Source organism: Tamandua tetradactyla, chromosome 18 (genome assembly GCF_023851605.1).
Source record: "Tamandua tetradactyla isolate mTamTet1 chromosome 18, mTamTet1.pri, whole genome shotgun sequence".
NCBI classification, from domain to species: Eukaryota; Metazoa; Chordata; class Mammalia; order Pilosa; family Myrmecophagidae; genus Tamandua; species Tamandua tetradactyla.
Window position 1 is genome coordinate 12,205,270 of NC_135344.1, and position 25,157 is coordinate 12,230,426.

At 38.1% G+C, this 25,157-nt stretch overlaps 1 protein-coding gene across 3 annotated transcripts in view; it reads left to right on the top strand.

The window, feature by feature from the left end:
- The window catches only part of RTTN (rotatin), a 202,798-nt gene that overhangs the window by 163,675 nt on the left and 13,966 nt on the right, over positions 1-25,157 (top strand). For 2 of the 3 annotated variants that reach the window (XM_077135252.1, XM_077135253.1), the window contains 4 exons: positions 11,369-11,474; positions 18,410-18,507; positions 20,140-20,217; positions 24,652-24,778. In XM_077135252.1, the coding sequence (XP_076991367.1) occupies positions 11,369-11,474; positions 18,410-18,507; positions 20,140-20,217; positions 24,652-24,778 (409 nt within the window). Of the gene's footprint in view, positions 1-11,368; positions 11,475-18,409; positions 18,508-18,938; positions 20,062-20,139; positions 20,218-24,651; positions 24,779-25,157 lie in introns of those variants that run through there. The other variant, XM_077135254.1, reaches the window with a different exon arrangement.

Genomic DNA, 25,157 nt, shown 5'->3' on the forward strand with positions numbered 1-25,157 from the left:
CAAGTTGACAGATGAACTTGACCATAACATGGTTTTTTGTTTTGTTTTGTATTCTAACTGAAAATGGAAAGTAGTAGGATTGTACACTGAAGAATTTTTTTCAGCTTCTGAACCAGCCATCCACACTTTTACAAAGACAGAAGGATTGTTCTTGTCTGCTGATTTATTACAGCCCCCTTTGCTTAGAATTTGGAGATTTTTTCCCCTTTTCTACTTGGGAGAGCCAACTTCATGCAGATGTCCTGGTATGACTACCATGTATCTGGAAAACCAGCCTTGATTGTACTGGAATGCAGAGGGGACCCACCAAAAGAGAAGTGAGGGCCGCTCGCTCCCTGACCCAGCTAGACCCTTCCCTGTAGAAGGTGGGATGGGTCTCCTTTTGTCTCCAGTGCCCAGTATGCTGCAGTAGCCTTCAAAGCGTGGATAAGGAGCTTGACCAGGAGCCCTCAGACAAAAAATTTCCTTCTAATTATAGCAGACATATTTTCTGGTAGTCAGCTCCCATACATTTTCTCATCTGTCTCCAGCAGCTCCTTCAGAAGCCTGAATCTACGGAAAAAAAAAGCCCTCAAAGCATTTCTCTAGAAGTCACCTTTTCTGGGTAAGCCACAGCTTCCATGTGGCTACCATCTCACTCATTCCTCTTAACTTTTTTTTTAGTTAAAAAGAAACTAGACAGGGTGGTACAATGATGGCTCAGTGGCAGAATTCTTTCCTACCATGTTGGAGACCCAGGTTCAATTCCCAGAGCCTGCCCATGCCAAAAAAAAAAAATGATAATAAACTGAACACTGTTTCCTTTGTCTCATTTCCCAGGAGAACAACAGGCTTTCTATGCCAGTAATTAACTGGGTCTGATTTTTTACTTTTGAAGAATATAAATAGGAAAACTCAAATTCAAATCATTTCAAAAGTAGTTCCTCTCTCTACTGTCCACCACCCCCCTACACCCTACGATTCAGTCTAATTATTAATTTCCTAACTTTGGTTTGAACAAAGTTTCCCCCTAAGGAAAGGACCTTTGCTCGTGTTTGCATCTGGGGATTTTAAGTGACCTTTAAGTCCTGCATCCTTTTATCTCAGAGTTTCCTGACCTCTTTCCTCCCTTTCCTAGGCCAAAATGCCCAAAGACTCTGAGAAGAGAAAACCAGTCATCTGAGTCTTAATTCTTGTGGATGACTTACATTCTGCAGCCGGTCCTTCTGGACCTGATGAGATGGGAAGCATTCTGGACAGGCCACACCAGGGTTGTTTTATTTCCCAGCATTATCTTATCTTGCTTATTAGTGGTGCTGTGTTTCTAGGAGCCATGATTAGATCCATGATAAATATGAGTCCATGTAGGAATGGTGAGCCATATTATAATAGAGAACTAATGAAAAATACTATGCCAGAGGAATTTGCTAAATACTTTGCCCTTACTTTCCTCTAAATTAATTATACGTTCCAGAAGTTACTATTTATAATGTTTTTGATACTACCTTTTTGATCAAAGAAAATTACTTATTTTAGAGCCCGATTTTTCTGATGACTAGCTTAATTTTCCTCTCCATTTCTTACAAAATACAAAGACATTATGTATTCTGTATGGATATGTATACATTAACCAAATTATTTGAACCATGTTTCTTAATAAATCATACCTTTCATGTCATATAAAAAGTGGACTATGGTTATAAGGCACTTGTTAGAAGGGCACAAGCAAGGTATGAGACAAAGAAAGTGAAGAAAGGGAGGAGGATTATGGAAATATGGCAGAGTAGGAAGCTCCGGGAGCTAGTTCTTCCAGCAAAGTAACTATTGAACTGGCAGAAATTGTCTAAACCAACTATTTTGAAACTCTAGAGTTTGACAGAAAACTGTGCCACCTTCAGGGGTGGAAGAGGAGGAAGAGACTATAAATTGTAATGAATACCCGTTGAGTCCCAAACTCCCTGCAGTGGCTGCTATCCCCGGTCTTGTGGTGGGCAGCAGTGCAGACAGGAGCTCTGGCTCCTGGCAGGATTTACTGGTCGCCAGGATGGGACATAAAGATCTGGTCTTTCAAACATGGTGGTAGGTGGTCTGATGCTGGCCCCTGAGTTTGATTAGCTACTCCAGATTCCTAGGGGTGGCTCTTGAGGGTGACCATTGTTCCAGCCCTCCTCAGGGAAAGGCTTCGGAAGAATCTTAAAGATAGTAATTTTCCTCAAAACTGTAGAAAACACTTAAAGGGCTGCATTAACTGGGCAAGTGCTGAATCAAGGAAAAACAGCTTCAAAAGCCACAGAATAGGCTTTTGGTGTTCTTGCTGTCTCCTCTCCCACCCCCTCCATAATGTGAAGTGGGGCAACTTGCACTCCCACTGTGGGTCTCTGGCCCTGTTCCAAAGGGAGCAGAGTGGCCTCTTTGGACATACTGTTGTGCATGTGTGTCAGTTCCAGTCTATCCAGTGGAAGTCTGAGAAATTGAGCTTGAAACTTGTCTTGGGCATGGCCTCCCTGAGTTTGTCCTGAGAGCAGAGAAGTCTCTTGCAAATAGCTGGGACAGTGTAAGAAACAATTAAATTGAAGCAGCCTGGGGCAAAGGACTACCTGTATTAAGTCACTCAAGAAAGCACGCAGGAAGTGGTGAAAGTCTATTTCAAAGGTAGTAGAAGGGGTAACCACAGTCCCAGGAAAAGAAACAGGCTCCCTGGTTCCATGCAGGCTCAGATAAGACACAGAGGACTTGTACTTCACTTTTACCTTGGACTTATCTTGATGGGAGGATGAAGCTTTCAAAGAGACCAACAGCCAAAGCAGAGAAAATTCACGAAGACAGTGAAAAAGTGCTTTTTGCTTTTCTTTTTCTTTTTTTGTAACTCCTGCCATTTAAGAACATCTCTGTCATATTACTAGCTGGGTACAAACTTAAGAAATAAAAAGCTTAGGGTTCAAATCCCAGAGTTGACACTTTAAAATTTAAAAATATACATTGTGGGCAGACAACAGTGGCTCAGTGGCAGAATTCTCACCTGTTATGCCAGAGACCTGGATTTATTTCCCATGCCTGCCCATACAAAAAAAAAAAAGTACATTGTGCAACAAAAGATTGCAAGACAAGCAAGGAAATAGGAAATGATGGTGCATCCAGAGATATGTTAAAAATCCAGAAACTCTCAGTGAAGAAGACCAGACTTTGGACTTACACAGAGATTTTAAAAAGAAAAGAAAAGAGCCTCAGTTATCTCAAGGAGATAAAGGAAATCATAGAGAATGAACTAAAGGATGTGAAGAAAATGACGATGAATGATATGGTAATCTCTTTGAGATTCTCAGTAGGAGCCAAAATATTGAAATTAAAAGCACAAAAACTAAAGTGAAAAATTCCCTAGATAGTCTCAACAGCAGATTGGAGGTGGCAGAAGAAAGAATCAGTGATCTTGAAGGCAAGGCAATTAAAATTATTTCAGCTGAGAAGCAGAAAGAGAAAAAGACTGAACATAGCTTAAGAGATCTGTGGGGTACCAGCTAGTATACCAGTATACACATCATGGGGCTCCCAGAAGGAGAAGAAAGAGAAAAGGGGCAGAAAGACTATTCCATAATGGCAAAAACTTCTCTAATTTAAAGACACAAATATGTGCATTCAAGAAGACCAATGAACTTCAAACAGGATAACTCAAAGAGAACGACACCAAGACACATAACATCAAATTATCTTGTGTCACAGGCAAGGAGGGGGTTCTGAAAGCTGCAAGAGAAAAGCAATAAGTTATATAGAAGGGAATCCCTATAAGATTAAGGGCCAATTTCTTATCAGAAACCGTGGAGGCAAGGAGGCAGTGGTATGAAATATTTAGTGTTGGAAGAAAACAATTGTCAACCAATAATTTTATATCCAACAGGACTTTCACTCAAAAATGAGAGGTTAAGACATTCCCAGATAGAACCAAAGCTGAGAGAGTTCATTACCACTAGACCTATGCTACAAGTAGTACTAAAGAGAGTTCTTAAACCAAAAGGACAGTAGACAGTAGGTCAAAGTGGCAAAAAGAAATAAAGACCTCCCATAAATGTAATCATATGGGTAATTATAAATGGCAATACTGTTGTGTTTTTTTGGAATGTATCTCTACTTCTTAATTCTTCTAGGTGCTAAAATGTAAATGTATAAAAAGTAATGAAAAATCTATGGTTTTGAACATACATTATACGAAGATATAATTTGTAATAAGCACCATAGAAGGTGTAGGGACAGAGGGGTATAGAAATGGTGTATGTGTGTCTTTTTGAAGATATGTTGTTATTAAAGCACATATGGTTTTTATAAATTTAGGATGTTAAATTTTAACTCCATGGTAACCAAGGATAAAAACTACCTGATATCAATTGAAGTAGAAAAGGCATTTGACAAATCCAGCACTCTTTCATGATAAAAACACTTAGAAAACTAACAATGAAAGGAAACTTTCATCAACATCATAAAAGGCATATTTGAAAAACATCATACTCAGTGGTGTGTGGGAAATGGCTGAAGGTCAGAATGTTTCCATAATGCAGACGTTGGAACACCAGGTCCTGCCAGGGTGGAACACTGTCCTGGTGAACACATGATTGTTTGCAGAAGGAAACATTCTGAATTTGTACTGCTTGCCTGAGATTAATGTTGATGTGGCAGTTTGGGCGAAAAACAACTTACTAATAACCTTGAAAGATACTTTCTGTTTTGAATTTTCTCAATAAATACGATCAGGAACTCAGGGTCGAGGCTCTTGTCCTTTGAGACATGAGGCCCTGCTCTCATCTTAAAAGACTCTTCTGTGTGAATGTCTTTATTTTTCATATTTGTGGTGCCTTCCTTGACTCCTCGTGCTGAACTGGTCTCAGCAGTGGTGAAAGACTGAAATCTTTCCCTTTAAGACAGGTGTATTAGTTTGTTCAGTTGCCGGAATACATTATAGCACAAATGAGTGTCTTTTAAAAAGGAAATATAATGAGTTACAAGTTTATAGTTTTATGGCCGTAAATATGTTCTAACTAGGCATCCAAAGAAAGGTATCTTGGCTCAAGGAAGGGTGATCTGGGAAGGCACATGGCTGGTGTCTCCTGGTCCTTGTTCCCAGTTCCGTTGCTTCCAGCTTATGATGCCAGTGGCTTCCTCTCTAAGCATCTGTGGGCATTCACTTAGCTGCTCCAGTATGAAACTCTGGGTTTCATCTTACCTGAGTATCTGGGGCCAGAGATTTCTTCTCTTCAGGTTCTGGCTACTTCCATGTGTCCTTGCTTAGCACTTGGGCTATTTCTGTCTCAATCTCCAAAGGTCCACATCAACTCTCTGTTGGCTCTGAAATTTCTCCAAAATGTTTCCTCTTTTGATTCCAGTAAACTAATTAAGACCCACCTTGAATGGGTAGAGTCGTATCTAATTAAAAGGTCACATCCACAGTTGGGTGCTCCACATCTCTGTAAGATAATCTAATCAATAGTTTCTGCGCTACAGTATTAAATCAAGATTAAAAGAAATGGCTGCCCCCACAAGATTGAATCAGGATTAAACCATGGCTTTTCTGAGGTACATAATACTGTCAAATTGACAGAGCAGGAAACACAAGGATGCCCACTGTCACTACTGTTATTCAGCATTTTACTCGAAGTTCTAGATACAGCAATTATGCAAGAGGAAGAAATAAAGGCATCCAAACTGGAAAAGCAGAGACAAAACTTACCCTTTGTGCAGATGACATGATTCTATATATAGAAAATTCAGAAAGCTAATAAGCGAAAGAACTAATGAAGTGAAAGAATTAATGAATAAAAAAACTAAATAACAAATTCAGCAAAGTGGCTTAGTACAAAATGAATATGCAGAAATCAAGTGGTCTATACACATAATAAACAATCTGAAGTAGTTGTGCCTGTTTGCAAATGTTATATATCTCAGAAAAGCCATGTTTTAATCCTGTTTCAATCTTGTAGAGGCAGCTATTTCTTTTAATCCTGATTCAACATTGTAGGTTGGAAACTTTTGATTAGATTGTCACCACAGAGATGTGACATGCCCAGTTGTGGGTGTGACCTATTAATTAGAGGAGATGTGACTCCACTTATTCCAGGTGAGTCTTGAATAAGTTTACTGGAGTCCTTTAAAGAGGAAACGTTTTGGGGAGACCCAGAAATAGCAGAAGACTTAGAGCCAACAGAGAGAACAGATGCAGACGCTTAGAGAAAAGTTGCTTCAGAGGACAGAGACATGGATATTTGGAGATGCCTGGAGCCCAGCAGATATCACCATGATGTGTTAAGCAAGCCAGAACCTGGAGTAAGCCAAGGGAAGCCAAGAGATGAAAATCAGCCCTAGAGAGGCAAAGTGAAGAATCCCCACAGGAACAGAGGCTGAAAGCAAAGGAACCCAGGAGCAAGGGACCAGCAGATGCCAACCATGTGACTTCCTTGCTGACATAGGTGTTCCAGACCCACTGGCCTTTCTTTAGTGAAGGTAACCTCTTGTTGGTGCCTTAATTTGGGCATTTTCACTTCCTTATAACTGTAAATGTGTAACTTATTAAATTCCCTTTTAAAGAGCCATTCCATTTTTGGTATATCACATTCTAGCAGCTTGCAAACTAATAGAGTAGTCAAGAAAAAAATTTCATTCAAAATGGCAACTAAAAGAATCAAATATATAGGAATAAATCTAACCAAGGATGCAAAGGACTTGTGCATAGAAAACTACAAAAGATTGCTAAAAGAAGATTAAAGAAGGCCTAAATAAAGAGAAGGACATTCCATGTTCATGCATTGAAAGAAAGATGTCAGTTCTGCCCAAGAAATTTTCAAATTCAGCACAGCGTTCTTTCCAGAGATGGAAAAACTAATCATCAGATTTATATGGAAGGGTAAGCTAGCCTGAATAGCCAAAGCCATCTTGAAAAACAAGAACAAAGTTGAAGGACTTCTAATCTGAAAACTTATTACAAAGCCACAGTAATCAAAACAGCATGGTACTAGCACAAGGACAGACATATGTATAGACCAATTTAATCAAATTGAGAGTTCAGAAATCAGCCCTTGTATTTATGGCCAACTGATTTTTGACAAGAGTGTAAGAATCCATGCAAATTGAAAATAATAGTCTCTTCAACAAGTGGTGCTTGGAAAACTGAATATCCATATTCACAAATAGGCCTCTACTCACACCATATACAAAAATCTCTTCAAAATGGTCAAAGACCTAAATATGAGCCAGGACTATAAAACTCCTAGAGGTAAACACAGGGAAACATCTTCAGGACCTTGTGTTAGGCAATAGTTTCTTAGACTTTATACCCAGAGCACAAGCAACAAAAGAAAAAAATAGACCTCATCAAAATTAGAAACCTTTGTGCCTTAAAGGACTTTATCATATACAATAAGGGCTTATTATCCAGAATATTTAAAGAAATCCCACAATTCAACAATAAAAGACAACCCAATTAAAATAAGGGCAAGACTTGGATAGACATTTCTTTAAAGAAGATATACAAATGGCAAAAAAAAAAAAAAAAAAAAAACCCACAGGAAAAGATGTTCAGCCTCATTAGCTAATAGGGAAATGCAAATCAAAACCACAAGATACCATTTTACACCCACCAGAATGGCTACTGTTAAAAAAAGTCGAACATAACAAGTGTTGGTTCCCGTCATTGTTGACGGGAATGTAAAATGGTGCAGCCGCTGTGGAAGACAGTTTGGTGGTTCCTCAGGAAGCATATGACCCAGCAATCCCACCTCCAGGTAGAATTGAAAGCAGGGACTTGAACAGACATTTTACACACTGTTGTTCATAGCAGCATTTTTCACAGTGGCAAGAAGATGGAAGCAACACAAGTGTGCATTAACCAATGAGTGGATAAACAAAATGTGGTATATACATGTACTGGAATATTATTCTGGCATTAAAAGAAATGAAGTCCTGATATATATGACAACGTAGATGAACCTTGAAGACATTATTGAATGAAATGAACCAGACACAAAAGGACAAATATTGTATGATTTCATGGATATGAAATAATAAAAATAAGCAAAGCCATAGAATCAGAATCTAGAATATAGGTTACTAGAGGTTGGGCAGTAGTAGGGAATGAGGAGTTCATGCTTAAATTGTACAGAATTTCTATTTGGGTTGATTTGTTTGAATTGTTTTGGTAATGAATGGCACTTATGGTAGCACAATATTATTAATGTAATTAATAGTGTTGGAATATAGTTAATTGGGTGGAATTTTAGATTGTATATATGTTAACAGAATAAAAATTAAAGTAAAAACAAAACACCATAGGACTACAACACAAACAGTGAACCCTAATGTACACCATGGACCATAGTTAATAGTACAGTCATAAAAGTATTCTTTCATTACTTGTAACATTGTACCACATTAATACAAGGTGTTATTTTGTATAGGGTGGTGTTTTCATTTGCTAAATGCTGCTGGAATGCAATATACCAGAAATGGAATGACTTTTATAAAGGAAATTTATTGTTACAAGGTTACAGTTCTAAGGCCATAAAAATGTCCAAACTAAGGCATCCAGAAAACAATACCTCGACTCAAGAAACACCGATGTCTGTCACATAGAAAGGCATGTGGCTGGTGTCTGCTGATCCTTGTTCCCAGTTTCGTTGCTTCCAGCTTCTCATGACAGTGGTTTTCTCTCTGTCTGTGGATTTTCACTTAGTTCTGCTGGGGCACAACTCTAGGTTCTAGCTTCCTCAGTGTCTCATGGGAAGGCATATGGCGATGTGTGCTAGGCTCTGTATCTCCAAACATCTGTGTCTAGGCATCTGCTCTCTCTGTTGGCACTCTGAGTATCTTCAAGTGTCTGCATCTATGCCGCTTCTGAAGCAACTGTTCTCCAAGCATCTGAGCTTCCTCCAAAATGTTTCCCCTTTTAAAGGACTCTAGTAAACTAATCAAGATCCACCTTAAATTGGCAGAATCACATCTTAGATCTGTCAAAAGATCACACCCCCAATTGGGTATGCCACATCTCCATGGAAACAGCCAGATCAAAAGGTCACACCCACATTTGGGTGTGTCACATCTCCATGGAAACAACAAAGCTTCCACCCTAAATAATATCTGCCCCCACAAGATTGGATTAGGAAGGAAAATGTCTTTTCTGGGATACATAATTTCAAACCAGCACAGGTGGTATATGGAAACTTTGTATTTTATTTATGATTTTTCTGTAAACCTACAACTTCCCTGAATAACATAAAGAAAATAAAGAAAGAAATTTTACCTGCTGCAAAAAGTTGACTAGAGCAGGGAGCAGTCAGGTGTAGGTGTCTGGGAATATAACTTCTTAGAGTTTTTCAAACAGTCCTCCTTCACTTCACTTCTATGGGTACATGGTACTAAAGTTCCTCAGCTTTTGGTAATTCAGTGGTATAGCCTGGGATGGCATTCAGCTTTCTCCACTCACTGCTAAGAATTCAGGATTTTCAAGCCTTCTGATGCATTTGCCATTCATCTACCTGCCTTCTAGTTTCTAAACTTTTGGAGTTGTGTGTGTGTTTAATCCATTTCTCTCCTTTTAATGGGATTTTGAGAAGGAATGAAATACACATCTGTGCACACGACTGTTTCCTCAGAAGTCTTAGGTCTTTTTTTTCTTCATTGGTGCATACTAATGGGATCAGGTTGGTTTTTCTGAAATCACTAAACATGCAGGTTCAAAAAGAATGTGTATAGGAGAGTTATTTTCCTACTAATGGTAAAGATTAAGTTTATAGACAAATTAGGTAACCATAATGATTATGGTTTTCATAGGTAACCATAATGATTATGCTCCAAATGTATTCATTGTTTTGTAGTAGTTCTCTGCTTTTCTTTTTATCCTCTGTATGGTAACACTCAGAATAATCTTTATCAAGAATCCTGGGCCTGGATTTGCATCCTCTTGCCCAGATAGGGGTCTGCCTGGTCAGAGGCAGCAGCCTGAGTCTGGTATTGTAGACAGAATTCCTGGCCCTTAGAGCAGTGAGTGCCCCATTGGGCCAGTCCCTCTTCCAGGGCCATGTTGCCAGGTACAGGTCCATCAGTTAATACAGGTGAAGTTGCCTGCATGTAATTGTGCTGTGCTATATTTTATATAAAATTGTATGATTTGAAGTTTAATAATGTTATTATAGAGCTGGATTATTTTGAAAAAATATTCCTGACTAGAAGGAAAAGTTATGAATTATATCTGATATTTATCAAGCAAATGAAGAAATTCTTTATATTTAAGATGGGAGTCATGAACTCCTTGAAATTGAACTTGAAATTGTAATACAAATTTATACGTATTTCCACGTGGGAATCTTTCCCCAAGAGGACCAACTAAACCACCATGAGGAAGCAAACAGACAAACCCAGACTATGGGGCATTCTGTAGAGCTACTGACCTGGTTTATTTAATAACATGATTTGTTGAGTCACATGAGAGGACAACCCCACAATCACAACCACCCCCACTCCTGGTGGTGGCAGGGGCGGGGGTGGAGCTGCTCTCAATTGAGAAGACGAAACATACAAATACGTTGTATGGGTCTTGATTTCTGACAGAGGGAAAATGTGAATTTGGATTGGTTATTTATTAGTTATACCAAGAAATTATTGTTAAATATGTTAGGTGTGATAATGGTTTTATGGTTGTGTATACCAGAAGATGACATTCTGTGATATCTAGTATTTACTTTAAAATGCATCACAAAATTTTTGAAGAGTATATAGGGTTTGTTAAACTGTTTTCTCCACGTTTGTGTGTGTTTAAATTTTTTACAATGAAAAATTTAAAAGCCTAAAGAATGTATAAAAGAAAGATATAAAAACACTGGTATTGTCAAAATCACAAGTGATTTTTCACTTCAGTTCAGAAAATTAAGAGATTTTTTGAAGGAAAAAAGGTATGTCATATGACAGGGAAGTGTTATTGTAGAAATTAAAGCTAGAAAGACTCACGATACCTGAGGTACAGTGGCATGCTAGGTGGAAATGGAGGGAGAGGAGTATGTCCTAGAGAAGGGAGGAAGCCACCGACACCCCAACCCCCCGCTAAGCAGTTTTCCTGGGGCCTCTTTTAATAAATTATCAATTTGCCTAAGTGTGTACCTTTGCTATTTAATACTAAGTAAAGATTTTTCTTTTGGTGATGAGACCTTGAGAATGGTTACTGGTCATTTGCATGTTCTTATTCCTTGTACAATTTTATCCAGACAGACATTCTCCAATCTTAATGTTTTATCAGATTCCAGTGAATTTCATTGAATAAGTAATACCTAGCAGTACTTTTGGGTAAACACATCTTTTATTCACAGCAGTTTTGCTCCAGATTAATTTTTTTCTACAAGAAAGTTGCTCTGTATTTTTGCAGTCTTATGAAGGAAAATCCTCCAAGGATATCCTCAAAAAAGTTGCCACAAATGCATTGCTGTCACTCCTGGCTGTCAGTCAAAGAGCACAGAGACACGCACTGAAAGGTGAGACACGTGGCGCAGCACTTGTGTCTGTGGTGTGTTGTCAGTTCATATATTTCACTGCTTGTTGATTTTAATTTTCTTTGGACTCAAATGTAAAGAATTCACAGTACAATCTTAGTATCACTGGAAAAATCATTTCTTCCTATCAAAACACAGTGAGTTTACATTATTTTTAAAATACAAAGATCATACAGGTAGATTTATTTTTGTTTAATCTGTAATGATTCTTACTTTAGAAAATCTATAAATATTAGTGAAGCTAAAAAAGTAACACATTACTCAAGTTCACATTAATAGCTAAATATTAATAGCCATGAGAACATGTTGCATACCCTAAAAAAAACTGCTTAGTTTTTTTTTTCTTTCTATGCTGTATGGCGGGGGTCACATTTCATTCTTTTTCCATGTGAATATCCTGTAATTGAGGCACCATTTGTTGAATTTTTGTTTGTTTGAGTTTTTTGTTTGTTTGTTTGCATGATTGTTTGATTTGAAAAGTACATGGGCCAGAAATCAAACCTGGGTCTCCCACATGTCAGGCAAGAATTATACCACTGAACTACACTTGCATCCCCAAAAAACACTTAGCTTTGAAGGTTAAAACAAACTATCTGATGATCTTCTATTTTTATATACATTTCTTTCCTACAGTGTTGTGATTTCTCATCAGGACATTGGGGAACACAGGTCTTACAGTTGAAAATGGATAATAACTTCAAGTGATTTGCTACTAAAACTGATTATACATGATTCAATAACATAGATTAGATTTTGGGAGTATTTTACTAGGAATTTTGAAAACAGACATGTTTGAGAATTATAATTCCCTTTGCTTTTCACCCTCTTTGACTCATTAATCTCACTGACGATAATAAAATGAAGTTGGTCAGCAATGTAAAATATCATATGTTTGAAATTCTGGTTGTTACAACTATGTGCAAAAAAAAAAGCATATTCTTTTTTTTTTCTTTTTTTAAGCCCAACTGTTCTCTTTATTATTTTTAAAGCAGTTTTATTCACACACCATATAATCCATGCAAAGCATACAATCAGTGGATTTCAGTATAATCATAGAGTTATGCATTCATCACCACAATTTTAGAACATGTTCATTTCTCTAAAAACAAAAATCCCAAAGGAAAACTACAGGCCAATCTCACTAATGAACATAGATGCAAAAATTCTTAATAAAATATTAGCAAATCAAATCCAAGAGCACATTGAAAGAATTATACACCATGATCAAGTGGGGTTTATATCAGGAATGCAAAGATGTTTCAACAAAAGAAAATCAATTAACATAATCAGCACTTTCACACATTAACAAATCAAAAGGGAAAAATCACATGATCATCTTAATTGATGCTGAAAAAGCATTCGACAAAATTCAGCATCCTTTTCTGATAAAAACACTCCAAAAAATAGAAATCAAAGGTAACTACCTCAATGTGATAAAGGGAATATATGAAAAAACTGATAGCCAGAATTGTACTCACTGGATAGAGACTGAAAGCCTTTCCCCTAAGATCAGGAATGAAATAAGGATGCCCACTGTCACTACTATTATTCAGCATTATGCTAGAAGTTCTAGCTAGAGCAATCAGACAGGAAAAAGAGATGAAAATCATCCAGATTGGAAAGGAAGAAGTAAAACTTTCATTATTTGCAGATGGTATACTATACTTGGAAAATCCTGACAAATCTACCGCAAAGTTACTTGAGCTAATAAATTCAGCAAGATGGCGGAATATAAAATTAATGTGCAAAAATCAGTAACAGGTGCAAAAATCAGTAACATTTTTATACACAAGCAATGTCCTAGCTGAGGAGTCAGTTAAGGAAGAAATTCCATTCAAAGTAGCAACTGAAAGAATCATATACTTAGGAATGAATTTAACTAGGGATGAAAAGGACTTGTACACAGAAAACTGCATAACATTTCTAAAAGAAATCAGAGGAGATCTAAATAGGTGGAAAGATATTCCCTGCTCATGGATAGGAAGGCTAAATATAGGTAAGATGTCAGTTCTCCCCAAATTGATCTACAGAGTCAACACAGTACTAATCAAAATTTCAACAACCTTCTTTGAAGATTTGGAAAAGCTAACTACCAAATTCATCTTGAAGGTAAAGAGACCCCGAATAGCTAAAAGCATCCTAAAAAAGAACAAGATGGGAGGATCAACACCTCCTGACTTTAAAACCCATTATAAATTCACAGTGGTCAAAACAGCATGGTTCAGGCACAAAGAAGCATTGACCAATGGAATCGAATCAAGAGTGCAAAAATAGGCCACCAAATCTATGGTCAACTGATTTTTGACAAGGTCCCCAAATCCTCTGAACTGGGGCAAAATAGTCTTTTCAATAATTGGGCATGGAAGAACTGGATATCAATAGCCAAGAGAATGAAAGAGGACCCCTATCTTACACCCTACACAAAAAAATTAACTCAAAGTGGATCAAACACCTAAATATAAGAACTGGTGCCGTAAAGCTTCTAGAAGAAAATGTAGGGAAACAACTTCAAGACCTAGTGATAGGAGGTAGCACAAGTACCCAAAGCACAAGCAACAAAAGAAAAAATAAATAAATGGGAACTCCTCAGAATCAAATGCTTCTGCACCTCAAAAGATTGTCAGAAAGGTGAAGAGGCAGCCAACTCAATGGGAGAGAATATTTGGAAATCACATATCAGACAAAGGTTTGATTTCCTGTATATGCAAAGAAATCATACAACTTAACAAACAAAAAAACAAACAATCCAATTATAAAATGGGCTAAGGATATGAATAGGCATTTTTCTGAAGAGCAAATACAGATGGCTCAAAAGCATATGAAGAGGTGCTCATTTTCACTGGCTATAAGGGAAATGCAGATCAAGACTACAATGAGATACCACCTCACGCTGTTAAGATTGGCTGCTATTAAACAAACGGGAAGAAACTGCGACACTTATGCACTGCTGGTGGGAATATATAATGGTGCAGCCACTATGAAAGACTGTTTGGTGGTTCCTTAGGAAACTAAATATCGAGTTGCCCTATGACCCAGCAATAGCACTACTTGGTATATACCCAGAAGAGCTGAAAGCAATGACACAAACAGACATTTGCACACTGATGTTCATAGCAGCTTTATTCACAATTGCCAAAAGATGGAAACAAACCAAATGCCCATTAACAGACAAGTGGATCAGCAAAATGTGGTATATACATATAATGGGATATTATGTAGCTGTAAGACCAAATGACATCCTGAAGCACATGACAAGATGGATGAGCCTTGTTAAGCAAAATTAGCTAAGCAAAATTAGCTAGACACAAAAGGATAGATACTACATGATTCTACTTTTATGAACAGCATAAAGGTATAATCAGAGGCTTATAATACAGAATATAGGGGACTTAGAAATACGTAGAAGCTAGAGATGGGTGAACCGTTAGCCAATGAAGTTGAACTCAAATGTAAGGTAATAGATAGAAGTGAAGGCAGTTCTCTAGTGTGTCTAGAAATAATATTACTATATTGAAGATGGACAAGATTGAAAGGGGTTGTATAGACCTACGTGTCCCACTGACTCACACTAGAAATATGAGTGAGTTCTTAAGAGAATTACTTCAAAGATATGATTCTTGTATAAAGAGTGTTTAAGTCCAGGATGTAGGGGGAAAACTGGTATTGCATGCTCTGAGCTGTGTTCAAAAGGAAACCATCATCACTACCACAGCAACAACAGGTAAATAATGGGCTGATGGAGAAGAGTCAAGAGGAAGTTTAGATTTCTCCTGTTTGTTAAGTGTATTAGTTAGGGTTTTCTAGAGAAACAGAATCAACAGGAAATATTCATAAATATAAAATTTATAAAAGTGTCTCATGTTACCATGGGAATGTAGAGTCCAAAATCTGTAGGGTAGGCTGTGAAGCTGACGATTCTGATGGAGGGACTGGATGAACTCCACAGGAGAGACTCACCGGCTGAAGCAGGAAGAGAGCCTATCTCTTCTGAATCCTCCTTAAAAGGCTTTCATTGATTAGATTAAGCATTACTTATTAAAGAAGCATTACTCCCCTTGGCTGATTACAAAAGGAATAGCTGTGGATGTTGCTGACGTGATCATGATTTAATTCTATGAAATGTCCTCATAGCAAAAGACAGGCCTGCAGTTGCACAACTGGACAAACAGGTACCACCACCTGGCCAAGTTGACACATGAACCTGACCATGACAGTGAGGGTGCGTTTATTGGTTTTCTGTCTCTTGGGAACAATGAAATTATCTAAAATTGAGAATGTTGATGGACTGTGGACTTTGGGCCCTCTACATGATGCCTGATGAGTGCAGGTGGCTGAAGGATGCACTGATGGAGAAGTAGATTGGCAAACGATGGTATATACTTATGAATGAAGGTTGTGCTGCTACATAAAGGAACGTGGTTGTGAGGCATGCAATGCTGTGAATGAACATGTGGGACATTTGGTGAGACAAAATAAGCCAGAAACAAAAAAATGACGATGGTATGGTCACCTTTAGAAAATGCTTACAGGAAACAGGGCCTAGATTGTAAGCTTTTAGAGCAGACACTGAAGTGGTGATTATTACTTCTGGATTTTTTTTTGCATGAACAGGCATCAGGATTCAACCCAGGTCTCTGGCATGGTAGGCAAGAACTCTGCTTGCTGAACCACTGTGGCCTACCCTATTTTTGGATTTTGAGAGGCTGTTTTTTATATATAACCTGATATTTAGAGATAAGAAGAAGCTGAACAGGTTGGGGTTAAAGTAATTCAAAACATAGGGATAAGGAAGACAGTGCCTATATTTTAGAACCACACATACTTTTTGAGACCAACAGAAGAGAGGTTTATTTGCTCTGGAACTGAAATTTTTCTGTAGTACATAATCTAATTCAACCTATCTGTATTGCTCATTTGAACAACTGAAACACAGGAAGCACAGAATAAGAAAGAGGTCCTTTAATCCTGTATAGAATATTGTAATGCCTGGAAACATCCTAGAGAATATTAAGGAGATAATCAAAAATTATTGGCAAAGTCCCCTGAGGGAGGGGTGAAAGACTATGCAACTATTAAACCTTACCATCAGGGAATCCGCTCATACTGTGTTAAACTTTAGGGATACCCAAATTAATAGGCCATTCCCTCGATCATGAGGCTTACTCTTGTGAAATTTATGTAGGTAGTGAAGGTTAGCCTACCCATACACATGCCTAAGAGTTACTTCTGGAGGACCTCTTTTGTTGCTCAGAAGTGGCCTCACTCTCTCTTCAAGTCCAACTCTGCAAGTGAAATCAATGCCCTCCCCCAACATGGGACATGACTTCCAGGGGTGAAAATCTCCCTGGCTTTGCATACCTGGAATAAAAACCACTTGGTGTATAATTCTTTTAATGTGCTCTTTGATTATATTACAAAGGTGGTTCAACACAAGAAAATCATATAATGTAATAAATATACCACATTAACAACTGAAGGGGAAAAAATCACATGATCATCACAACTGATGCAGAAAAGGCATCTGACAAAATCCTGTACTGTTTATTGATTAAAACATTTCAAAGATAAGAATAGAAGGAAACTTACTCAACATGGTAAAGGGTAGATTAAAAAAAAAGAAAGAAAGAAAACCTCCCTGGCGATGTGGGAGATGACTCCATGACTCCTGGGGATGAATGTAGACCTGGCACCCTGGGATCAACAATTCCATCCTGACCAAAAGGGGAAAAAGAAGTGTAATTAATAAAGTATCAGTGGCAGAGAGAGTTCAAATAGAGTCAAGAGGCTTCTCTGGAGGTTGCTTTTATGCAAGCTTCAGTTGGACCTTGCTAACTATCATAATCTGCCAACCCCCAACCAGGACCATTCGAGCCAATCCTAAAGAACATCTAGGGCAATATATAAGATTCCACAAGGGTTCCAGGCACTAGAGTAACTTTCCAGAAACCTACAACCTCCAGATGGGTCCTTGATCCACATAAATCCTGAAACCTAGGCCACCCTCTCCAGAACATCAGATAGTTCCATCTCTCTACCCCATATTAGTGACAGACCCTACCAATATAAAAAATTTAGAATTGCCATAGCCCAAACAACCCCAAAGAGAGATATGAAAACATCAAAGGTAATGGTGGAATTATACATGGAAGATAGGATTTAACAAATGAATATGAATGCTGAGTCATTAAACTGCTATCTCTTTTAGTCTCTAGTATTTTAGAGCAGCTAGAAGTAAAAACCTAAAATTGTGAAACTGTAACCCATGTCAAAGTCTGCAATATGTTCTACCACTAATTGTGGTGCTGTGCTTTGAAATTTCTAGCTTTTTTGTATATATGTTATTGTTCACAAAAAAAGAAGGAAGAAAAAGTCTATTATGATGATAAAAAAGTATTGAAGCCCTCTAGCCTCCTATGTTCTGATACAGCTAGAAAGTAAGATATGAGAGGATCATATGGTAGCCCATGACAGACTCTGGGATCTGTTCTGTAACTACTTGTTGAAGAGTGCTTTGAAAACTATTGGTTTTTTATTTCTTTGCTTTGTATGTATGTTATACTACACAATAAAAAAAGTTAAAAAAAAATCCCATACACCTTATACCTACCTAATATTTACACTTAGCATTGGTGTGGTACTTTTACCATAGGTGGTAAAAGAATATTATGATATTATTGTTAACTATAGTCCATTGATTGCCTTAGGTGTATTTTCCCCCATATACACCATATAATAGGGTGTTTCCCCACCCTATTAACACTCTGTATTAGTGACATACATTTGTTCTAATTTATGGAAAAACTTTCTTATATTTGAAGCATTTATCATATTCCTCATCCCTAGTAGCATTCACTGTATTATTCAGTCCCATGGAAAAGTGACATATTCTTTTGACTGTTATAGATTTTGCCTTTTAGCTAACCTGATAGACAACTGCATGGAGCAGATGAAGCAGGTTTGTGCACAATTGAACCTGGAGTCTCTGAGGCCAGGGAAAGCAGCATTGAAAAAAAAGGTAACTACAAATTCTAAAATTCTGGTATAAGGGGTGGAGTATGTAGAGGCCATCTCTCCCATACCCTTGTAAATAATGCCAATATTTGGTTGCAATGAATATCTAATTTAGAAGAGAGGTGCAGCATGTCAGATAAAATAATGAAGTTTTTACATTAGCAGGCTTGGGGTTTTGTGCGTATTCTTCTGTATGTTTTGTTTTTGTCTTAATTTAATTTTCACTTGAAGATCTTTAGATAGGATTTTTACATTATCTATTTTTGTTGTATTTTGACTATCCACATGTGCATATTTATTAAGTATTTTGTGTATGCTAGGCACTATTCTAAGCATTTCATATTTATTTTCTCATTAGTACTTATTTCAGTTTGCCAAACTGTCAGAATGCAATATACCAGTAATGGGTTGACTTTTACAATCAGGATTTATTAGTTTACAGATTTACATTTCTAAGACCATGAAAATGCCCACATTAAGGCATCAAGAGGAAGATACCTTCTCTGAGGAAAGGCTGCTGCCATCTGGGGTTCCTCTGTCAAGTAGGAAGTATCATTGCTGGCATCTGTTGGTCCTTTGCTCCCAGGTTCCATTGCTTTCAGCTTTGATTCCAGTGGCTTTCTCTCTAAGCATCTGTGGGTCCTCTCTTGGTATCTCTGGATGTGTCTTTCTAAACTCACTCTCTCAGTGTTTCTGCTTTTTATCCTCTCATAAAGGGCTGCAGTAAAGGATTAAGACCCATCTTGAATTGGGTGTGTCACATCACAATTGAAGCAACCTAACTAAAAGGTCCCACTCATAATAAATAGGTCTGTACCTACAAGAATGGATTAAAAGAACATGGCCTTTTCTGGGGTTCATAACAGCTTCAAACTATCATAGTACTCAAGACATAATAGTCCCTCAGCTGTAATTGATGAATCCATATTTCCCCTTCCCTCTGGGTGGTAGCAGCGCCCATGTTTCTAATCTCTGTGCATCTGCTTTCATGACTTCTGAGTGTCTCTTTCTAATGCCAAGTCTGCTAGATTGATCACAGTAATAATAGTTCTGGTTAGTAATATCTGCCACACAGGATTACTCAGAAAATGAAGATGTCTATGATTTGTGTGTATTTATTTAAAAAATGGTAATATGTAGGTGTATGGGTCAAGCCATTAAAATAGCAGTCTTAACTAGATTCTGCATTTGATAAGAAACTTAGACAAAGCCTTGTTTAACAGTTTGACGAATTCAAGGGATTACTTTTGTCAGTTTCTTTTCTTGCCTCTTTTCCTTTTCTTCTCTAGACAGTGACCTTTTACTTCATCATTGAGAAAGTCAGGCCACACCAGAGATGATTGAAAACCAGTTAGTACCTGCCTTGCTTTACTGAGATGAAACATGGAGCATATTATACATCTTAATTTCTCCATGCTTGATAGAGCAGAAATGGCTTTTTGTGGTGGATGAGTTTCTTGAGATGTGGTCATCATTCAGAGATTGTTGGTTTGTCATTCTCCTCAAAGTTATGGTGGTTAGGGCTGCTTAGAGCATTGCTGCAGTATGACATGACCCAGAAGGGAGGGAATGACTGTAGGCAAAAAGCAGGTTATCCTGTTATGCTCACAATTTTCAATGTTTTTTGTTTTAACAGGAGGATGGTTTTGTTAAAGAGTTAAGCATTGCCATGCAGCTCCTAAGAAATTGTCTTTATCAAAATCAAGAATGTAAAGTAAGTAAAGCTGTTCTCAAAATGTTGATAGCAGGTGCTGGTATTATGCAGTTTATTATAGGAGATAAGAAAGGAGGGAAAATGGAAAACTCTTGGAATTTTATTTTTTTTGAGGAGCACAGTTGATTGGTCCATAAACAGTATTAATTCTAAAAAATGGATGTACCTAATCGCGTTGTTATTCTTCAGCACTGATTATATTTCTTGCTTACCTCAGTGTTTTAACTTTCTTACTGAAACTTTTATATCAGGCAGCTAAAGCGAACAGATTTTCAGTACTTTTACGCACTTAGGTTGTCTCTGCTTTTTTTTTTTTTTAACTTTTTTGTTGTAAAATATATATACAAAGCAAAGAAAGAAAAAGCATTAATTTTCCAAGCACTTTTCAACAAGTAGTTGTAGCAGGCAGGCCTTTCTGTCTTTCTGGTTTAGCTGTGATCTCTGTGAAAAATCCCCAAACCCCCTCTCCTTGCAGGCAAGTGAGATAAGGCACATTTCCCGGTATAGAAACCCCCTCCCCCAGCCTTCAGGAACTGGTAAAGATGCACGTAGGCAAAAGAAGACATTCCTGGGGTGGGGGCCTCTCAACGGTTCAGCTCTGGGCCATTCTCAACTTAAATCAGCCAATTGTGTACCTTGTCTTTATCATGTCAAAAAGTCTATAAAAGCTAAGGTTGCCTTTTGTTTGGGGCTCAGACTTTGGAGGTGACTCATCTGGGTCCTCGTGGGCACAAGTCTAATAAAACCTGCTTCCTGAAACTACGGATCCTTAGTCTCAGCCTGTTCTAACTTCGCGGAACGTCCTGGAGGCCTGCGGTCTCGTTCCTGGTTTTCGTGCTACATAGTTACAAAACAGATCTCAGAGTTTGTCATGTCATGTCACATTTTACCATCTCAGAGTTTTCCTTCTAGCTGCTCCAAAACATTGGAGGCTAGAAGGAATATTAATATAGTGATTCAGCAATCATACTAATTTAAGTCCTATTTTCTCTATTATACTTCCTCCTTCTCTGATCCCTCTCCCAATCTATAGGGATCTTTAGGCAATGCCCATTCTGACTTTTTCATGTTGTGAAGAGGGTATTGACACTAAAGGATAGGGGGATGTAATCAATTGATAATCTAGGAGAGGCTTGTCCCTCTAGGTTTCAGGATTTATCTGACCTAGGAACCGTCCAGAAACTATAGGTTCCATGAAAGCAAATTTGGTACCCAAAACCGTTATAGAGTCTCAGTTTGAGCCCTTTAAGAATCAGTGGGAGTGATGTTGTTTGGGGTTTAGCAACCATGGCAATTAGCACTATCTAACTGAAGCTTACCTGAGAGTAGCCTACAGCATAGTTTCTTGACTCTATTTGATCTCTCTTGGCCATCATTACCCACCCCCACCCCGCCTACATGGGACATGACATTCAGGAGTGAAAATCTCCCTGACCATGTGGTGTGACTTCCAGGGATGAGTCTGGCCCTGGCACTGTGAGATTGACAATGCCTTCTGGATCAAAAGGGGGAAATTAAGTATAATAAGGCATCAGTTTGTTTCTTTACTGGAATGGAATGAATGACTGTGTTCATCTTATAAGTTTGGATTTGTCCAAAGGAGAGTGTCAGAGCAACTCTCCAGGGAATAAGTGGAGGTGTTTTTTTCCCATAAAAAAGAAGATGAGTGTGTTTCCTGTTTCAGTGGAGAAAGTGCCCTTAGCTGTTGCAGATGATTCTCTGTGACTGTTTACTCAGCCTCTGAAAACTGTTGAGATATTCTGCTTTGTCTATAAAGCGTTGATACTGTAGGTTTAAGACATGTGCTAATGTTACTACATAGGATGTAATCTTGTGAATATTTGGATTTGCTTCATCTATAGTGATACGATCATTCTGAGACAGTAGACCAATGCTTTAATTTACAAATATTGTGCAAATGGGTAAGACAAGCATCAATTATAGAAGTGTCTCCTTTTTAAAAAATTTCTTACCTTTTCTGATTTTATGTATGGTAAAACTGGAAAAAACATTGTATCTGGTAAAAGAGCATCTTGAACATATATTTCTTAGGCTATATTACATAGCTAATTTAAGACATGACTAACAATTATTTTAAAAATATGAGAATTAAAAAAATATATCTTACAATGTATGAGTTTTTTTCTCAAAATAGAGATGCTATTTATTGTATTTATGGGTCCCTTATCCCAAATAATATGATTGTGACTGGAAGCAGTTAATATTCATCCATAATACCTACCTTCCAGGTAGAATCTGACTCTAAAGATTTACGATGCTAACCTGAGAGCTGATTATAAACATGGTGCTCACGATTACATCAGAACAGTCAACTATAACAGTATAATTTCTCAATAAGTCAAAGCATTCCTTGTTTAACAAGGAATAAATCCAAAAAATTTTTGGATCACTCTTGAGTATAAATATAATCCTATGAGACTGAGGTTCTTAATTTTTTTCCTATCCTACCTTATCCAAAATGTGAGACATACTCCCATTTCTTGTTGCTGGTCACTGTTGTAGTAATTCAACAGAGTCATACACCTCACGCACCTCAGTGTGTGTATATGTGTAACATTAGAGAGTTTCATATTGGCAGGATCACTGGTGGCTCTGAGCTAAACAAAGTGAACAGTGAACCAATGAGTGGGCAAGGCCAGCAGTCAAAAAGAGTGCAGGCAGGAGATGAAGAGACCTTAACCTGGCCAGTAGAAAAGGGCAGGAGGATGGGGAGTTAATTTGAGATATGGAGAAAGAAGATAAATGTAAAATGACTTGCAGACTCTAGTTTAAGCGGTTTACAAGGCATCAGGGTATAGTAGAGCAGTGTGTGGGCATGAGAGGTCACGGTGGCCAGGTATGCACGTGCCCACATGAGGTGTCTTTAGGACATCCAGGTGGGAACTGTCATGCCATTCGTGGGTTGTGTGGTTTGGGGCTCTTAGGGGAGATTCAAAGTGAGATCTAGGAGTTGTCCGTGGTCAGATCATATCTGTAGCCATGACTATCACTGAAGTTTCCCAGGAGAGTACAGAGTAAAGCCTGAGTCAGATATTCAGGATATATGAAGAATTTTGAGAAGGCAGAAATAACTGAGAAGGGAATGCTGGTGAGCATCCAGGATCATGCAGCAGCATGGAAATCACAAAAAAAAAAAGGGCTGTGACCACCGGGGCAGTGGCCGTAGTGCTTGTGTCTGGGCAGCTACAGCTGGAGGAGTGGTCTTAATAATTTTCAGGGCAGGAAATAGATTGCAGTGAGCTGAAGATTAAATGAGATGGGAAAATGACAGCAACAAGAGTACTACTTCTAGAAGCTTGGTCAAAAAGAGAGCAGTGATAATTTAAGAGGTGAAGCATTAAAGGAAGCTAGTTTGTTTCTTGTAACATGAGCAAAGAAAATCGAGGACTAGTTATTAGAGAGTCAGGAGAGAAAAGAAATAATTGACAGATAAACATCCCTGAGGAGGCAGGTGGGGCTGGTGTTCAAAATGCAGATGGATGTATTAATCTCAGACAAAAAGAGGAAAGAGGGACCCCTTTCCTTCACTAACGGGCAGAGAGAAAGGACAAATGGATGAGAATATGGAGAAACAAGGTGGGCGGCATAGCAGATGATAGAAGCAGCTCATACCCCAGTTTCTCTCTTCTTTGTGTAAGGCATACAGTATGGAAGCCCATCTGCTGGGGCTGTGCTCCAGGCTTACCGAGAGTGGGAGCGTAGGGAATAACATCCACCTTCCACCCCCTCACTGCATTCTACTACCTAAAATTGTATAGGGTGTGCATGTGTACGTGCATGAAAACACCCATGCACACGGACCTACATATGACCTGTCACTCCTGTTCATTAAAAAAGATATTGCTATATTGACTGCAAATAGCTGTATTTTATCCATAATATTATCTAATGGTAACTGATCTCTGCAATACTTACAAATTTTATTGATTGAAGATATTTTTACTGAATTTTACTATATCATAGTATTTGAAAATAGTAATGTATCTCTGTTGTGTGTGTGTGTACACATCCATAACTCAGAGTCAAACAGAATATTTATTTAACCAGAAAATACCATTTCTGATCATATCGCAGCATTTGCAAGGGTTTATTCTACATTGTGAAATATCACTTTCCTGCCTAATTTAAATTGTTCCTGAAGCTGCTTTTCTGCACTTATAACACACCTGGCCTGTCCCAGCCACTCCAGTGCTGAAGGGCCGCCTCGTCCCAGGCTGCTAATCAGAGCAGCTCTGTGCCAGCTCAGGGGACCTGGGGCTGAATCTGCTGCAAGGATTCTGGTGTCAGCTTGCACTAACCAAAGATAAATTCAGTTTTGTTTCCTTGTGTGGAGACAGATTTTTTAAATTTGATTTTAATTTTATGTTTTCAGATATTCAGACTAATGCTGTCCTTATTTTCTTTCTGCAACAGGAAGCCGCTTTTGAAGCTCATCTTGTCCCTGTCTTGCACTCTCTCTGGCCTTGGCTTTTGATGGATGATTCTTTGATGCAAACTGCCTTGCAGCTACTTTGTGTCTATACTGCAAATTATCCAAATGGTAAATAGAATCTAATATTGCCTGTATAATAATGTACTGAAATACTAATTTTATATAATGTTAAGACGGACTTGAAAAATGTATGTGTATGTTAAAATGTTTCTCCTTACTGAGGACATGTTCAAAGGCAAGCTTTCTTATAGGTGTTACGAAAGTAGACAGATATTTTAATGTATGTTGAGATGTCCTTGGGACATTTGGGGCTATACAGTTGTGGAAAATGGAGTTTCATAGGAAATTGAGAGGGTGCAAATCAAGATATAAGATCTTAAAAACCAGATGAAGGTAAACTCCTGTATAGTCTCTAGAGCAGGAAACCATCAAGAAAGTTCTAGGTATAATGGGTCTGGTGATAATTGATAACATGGGGCTCCCCTTT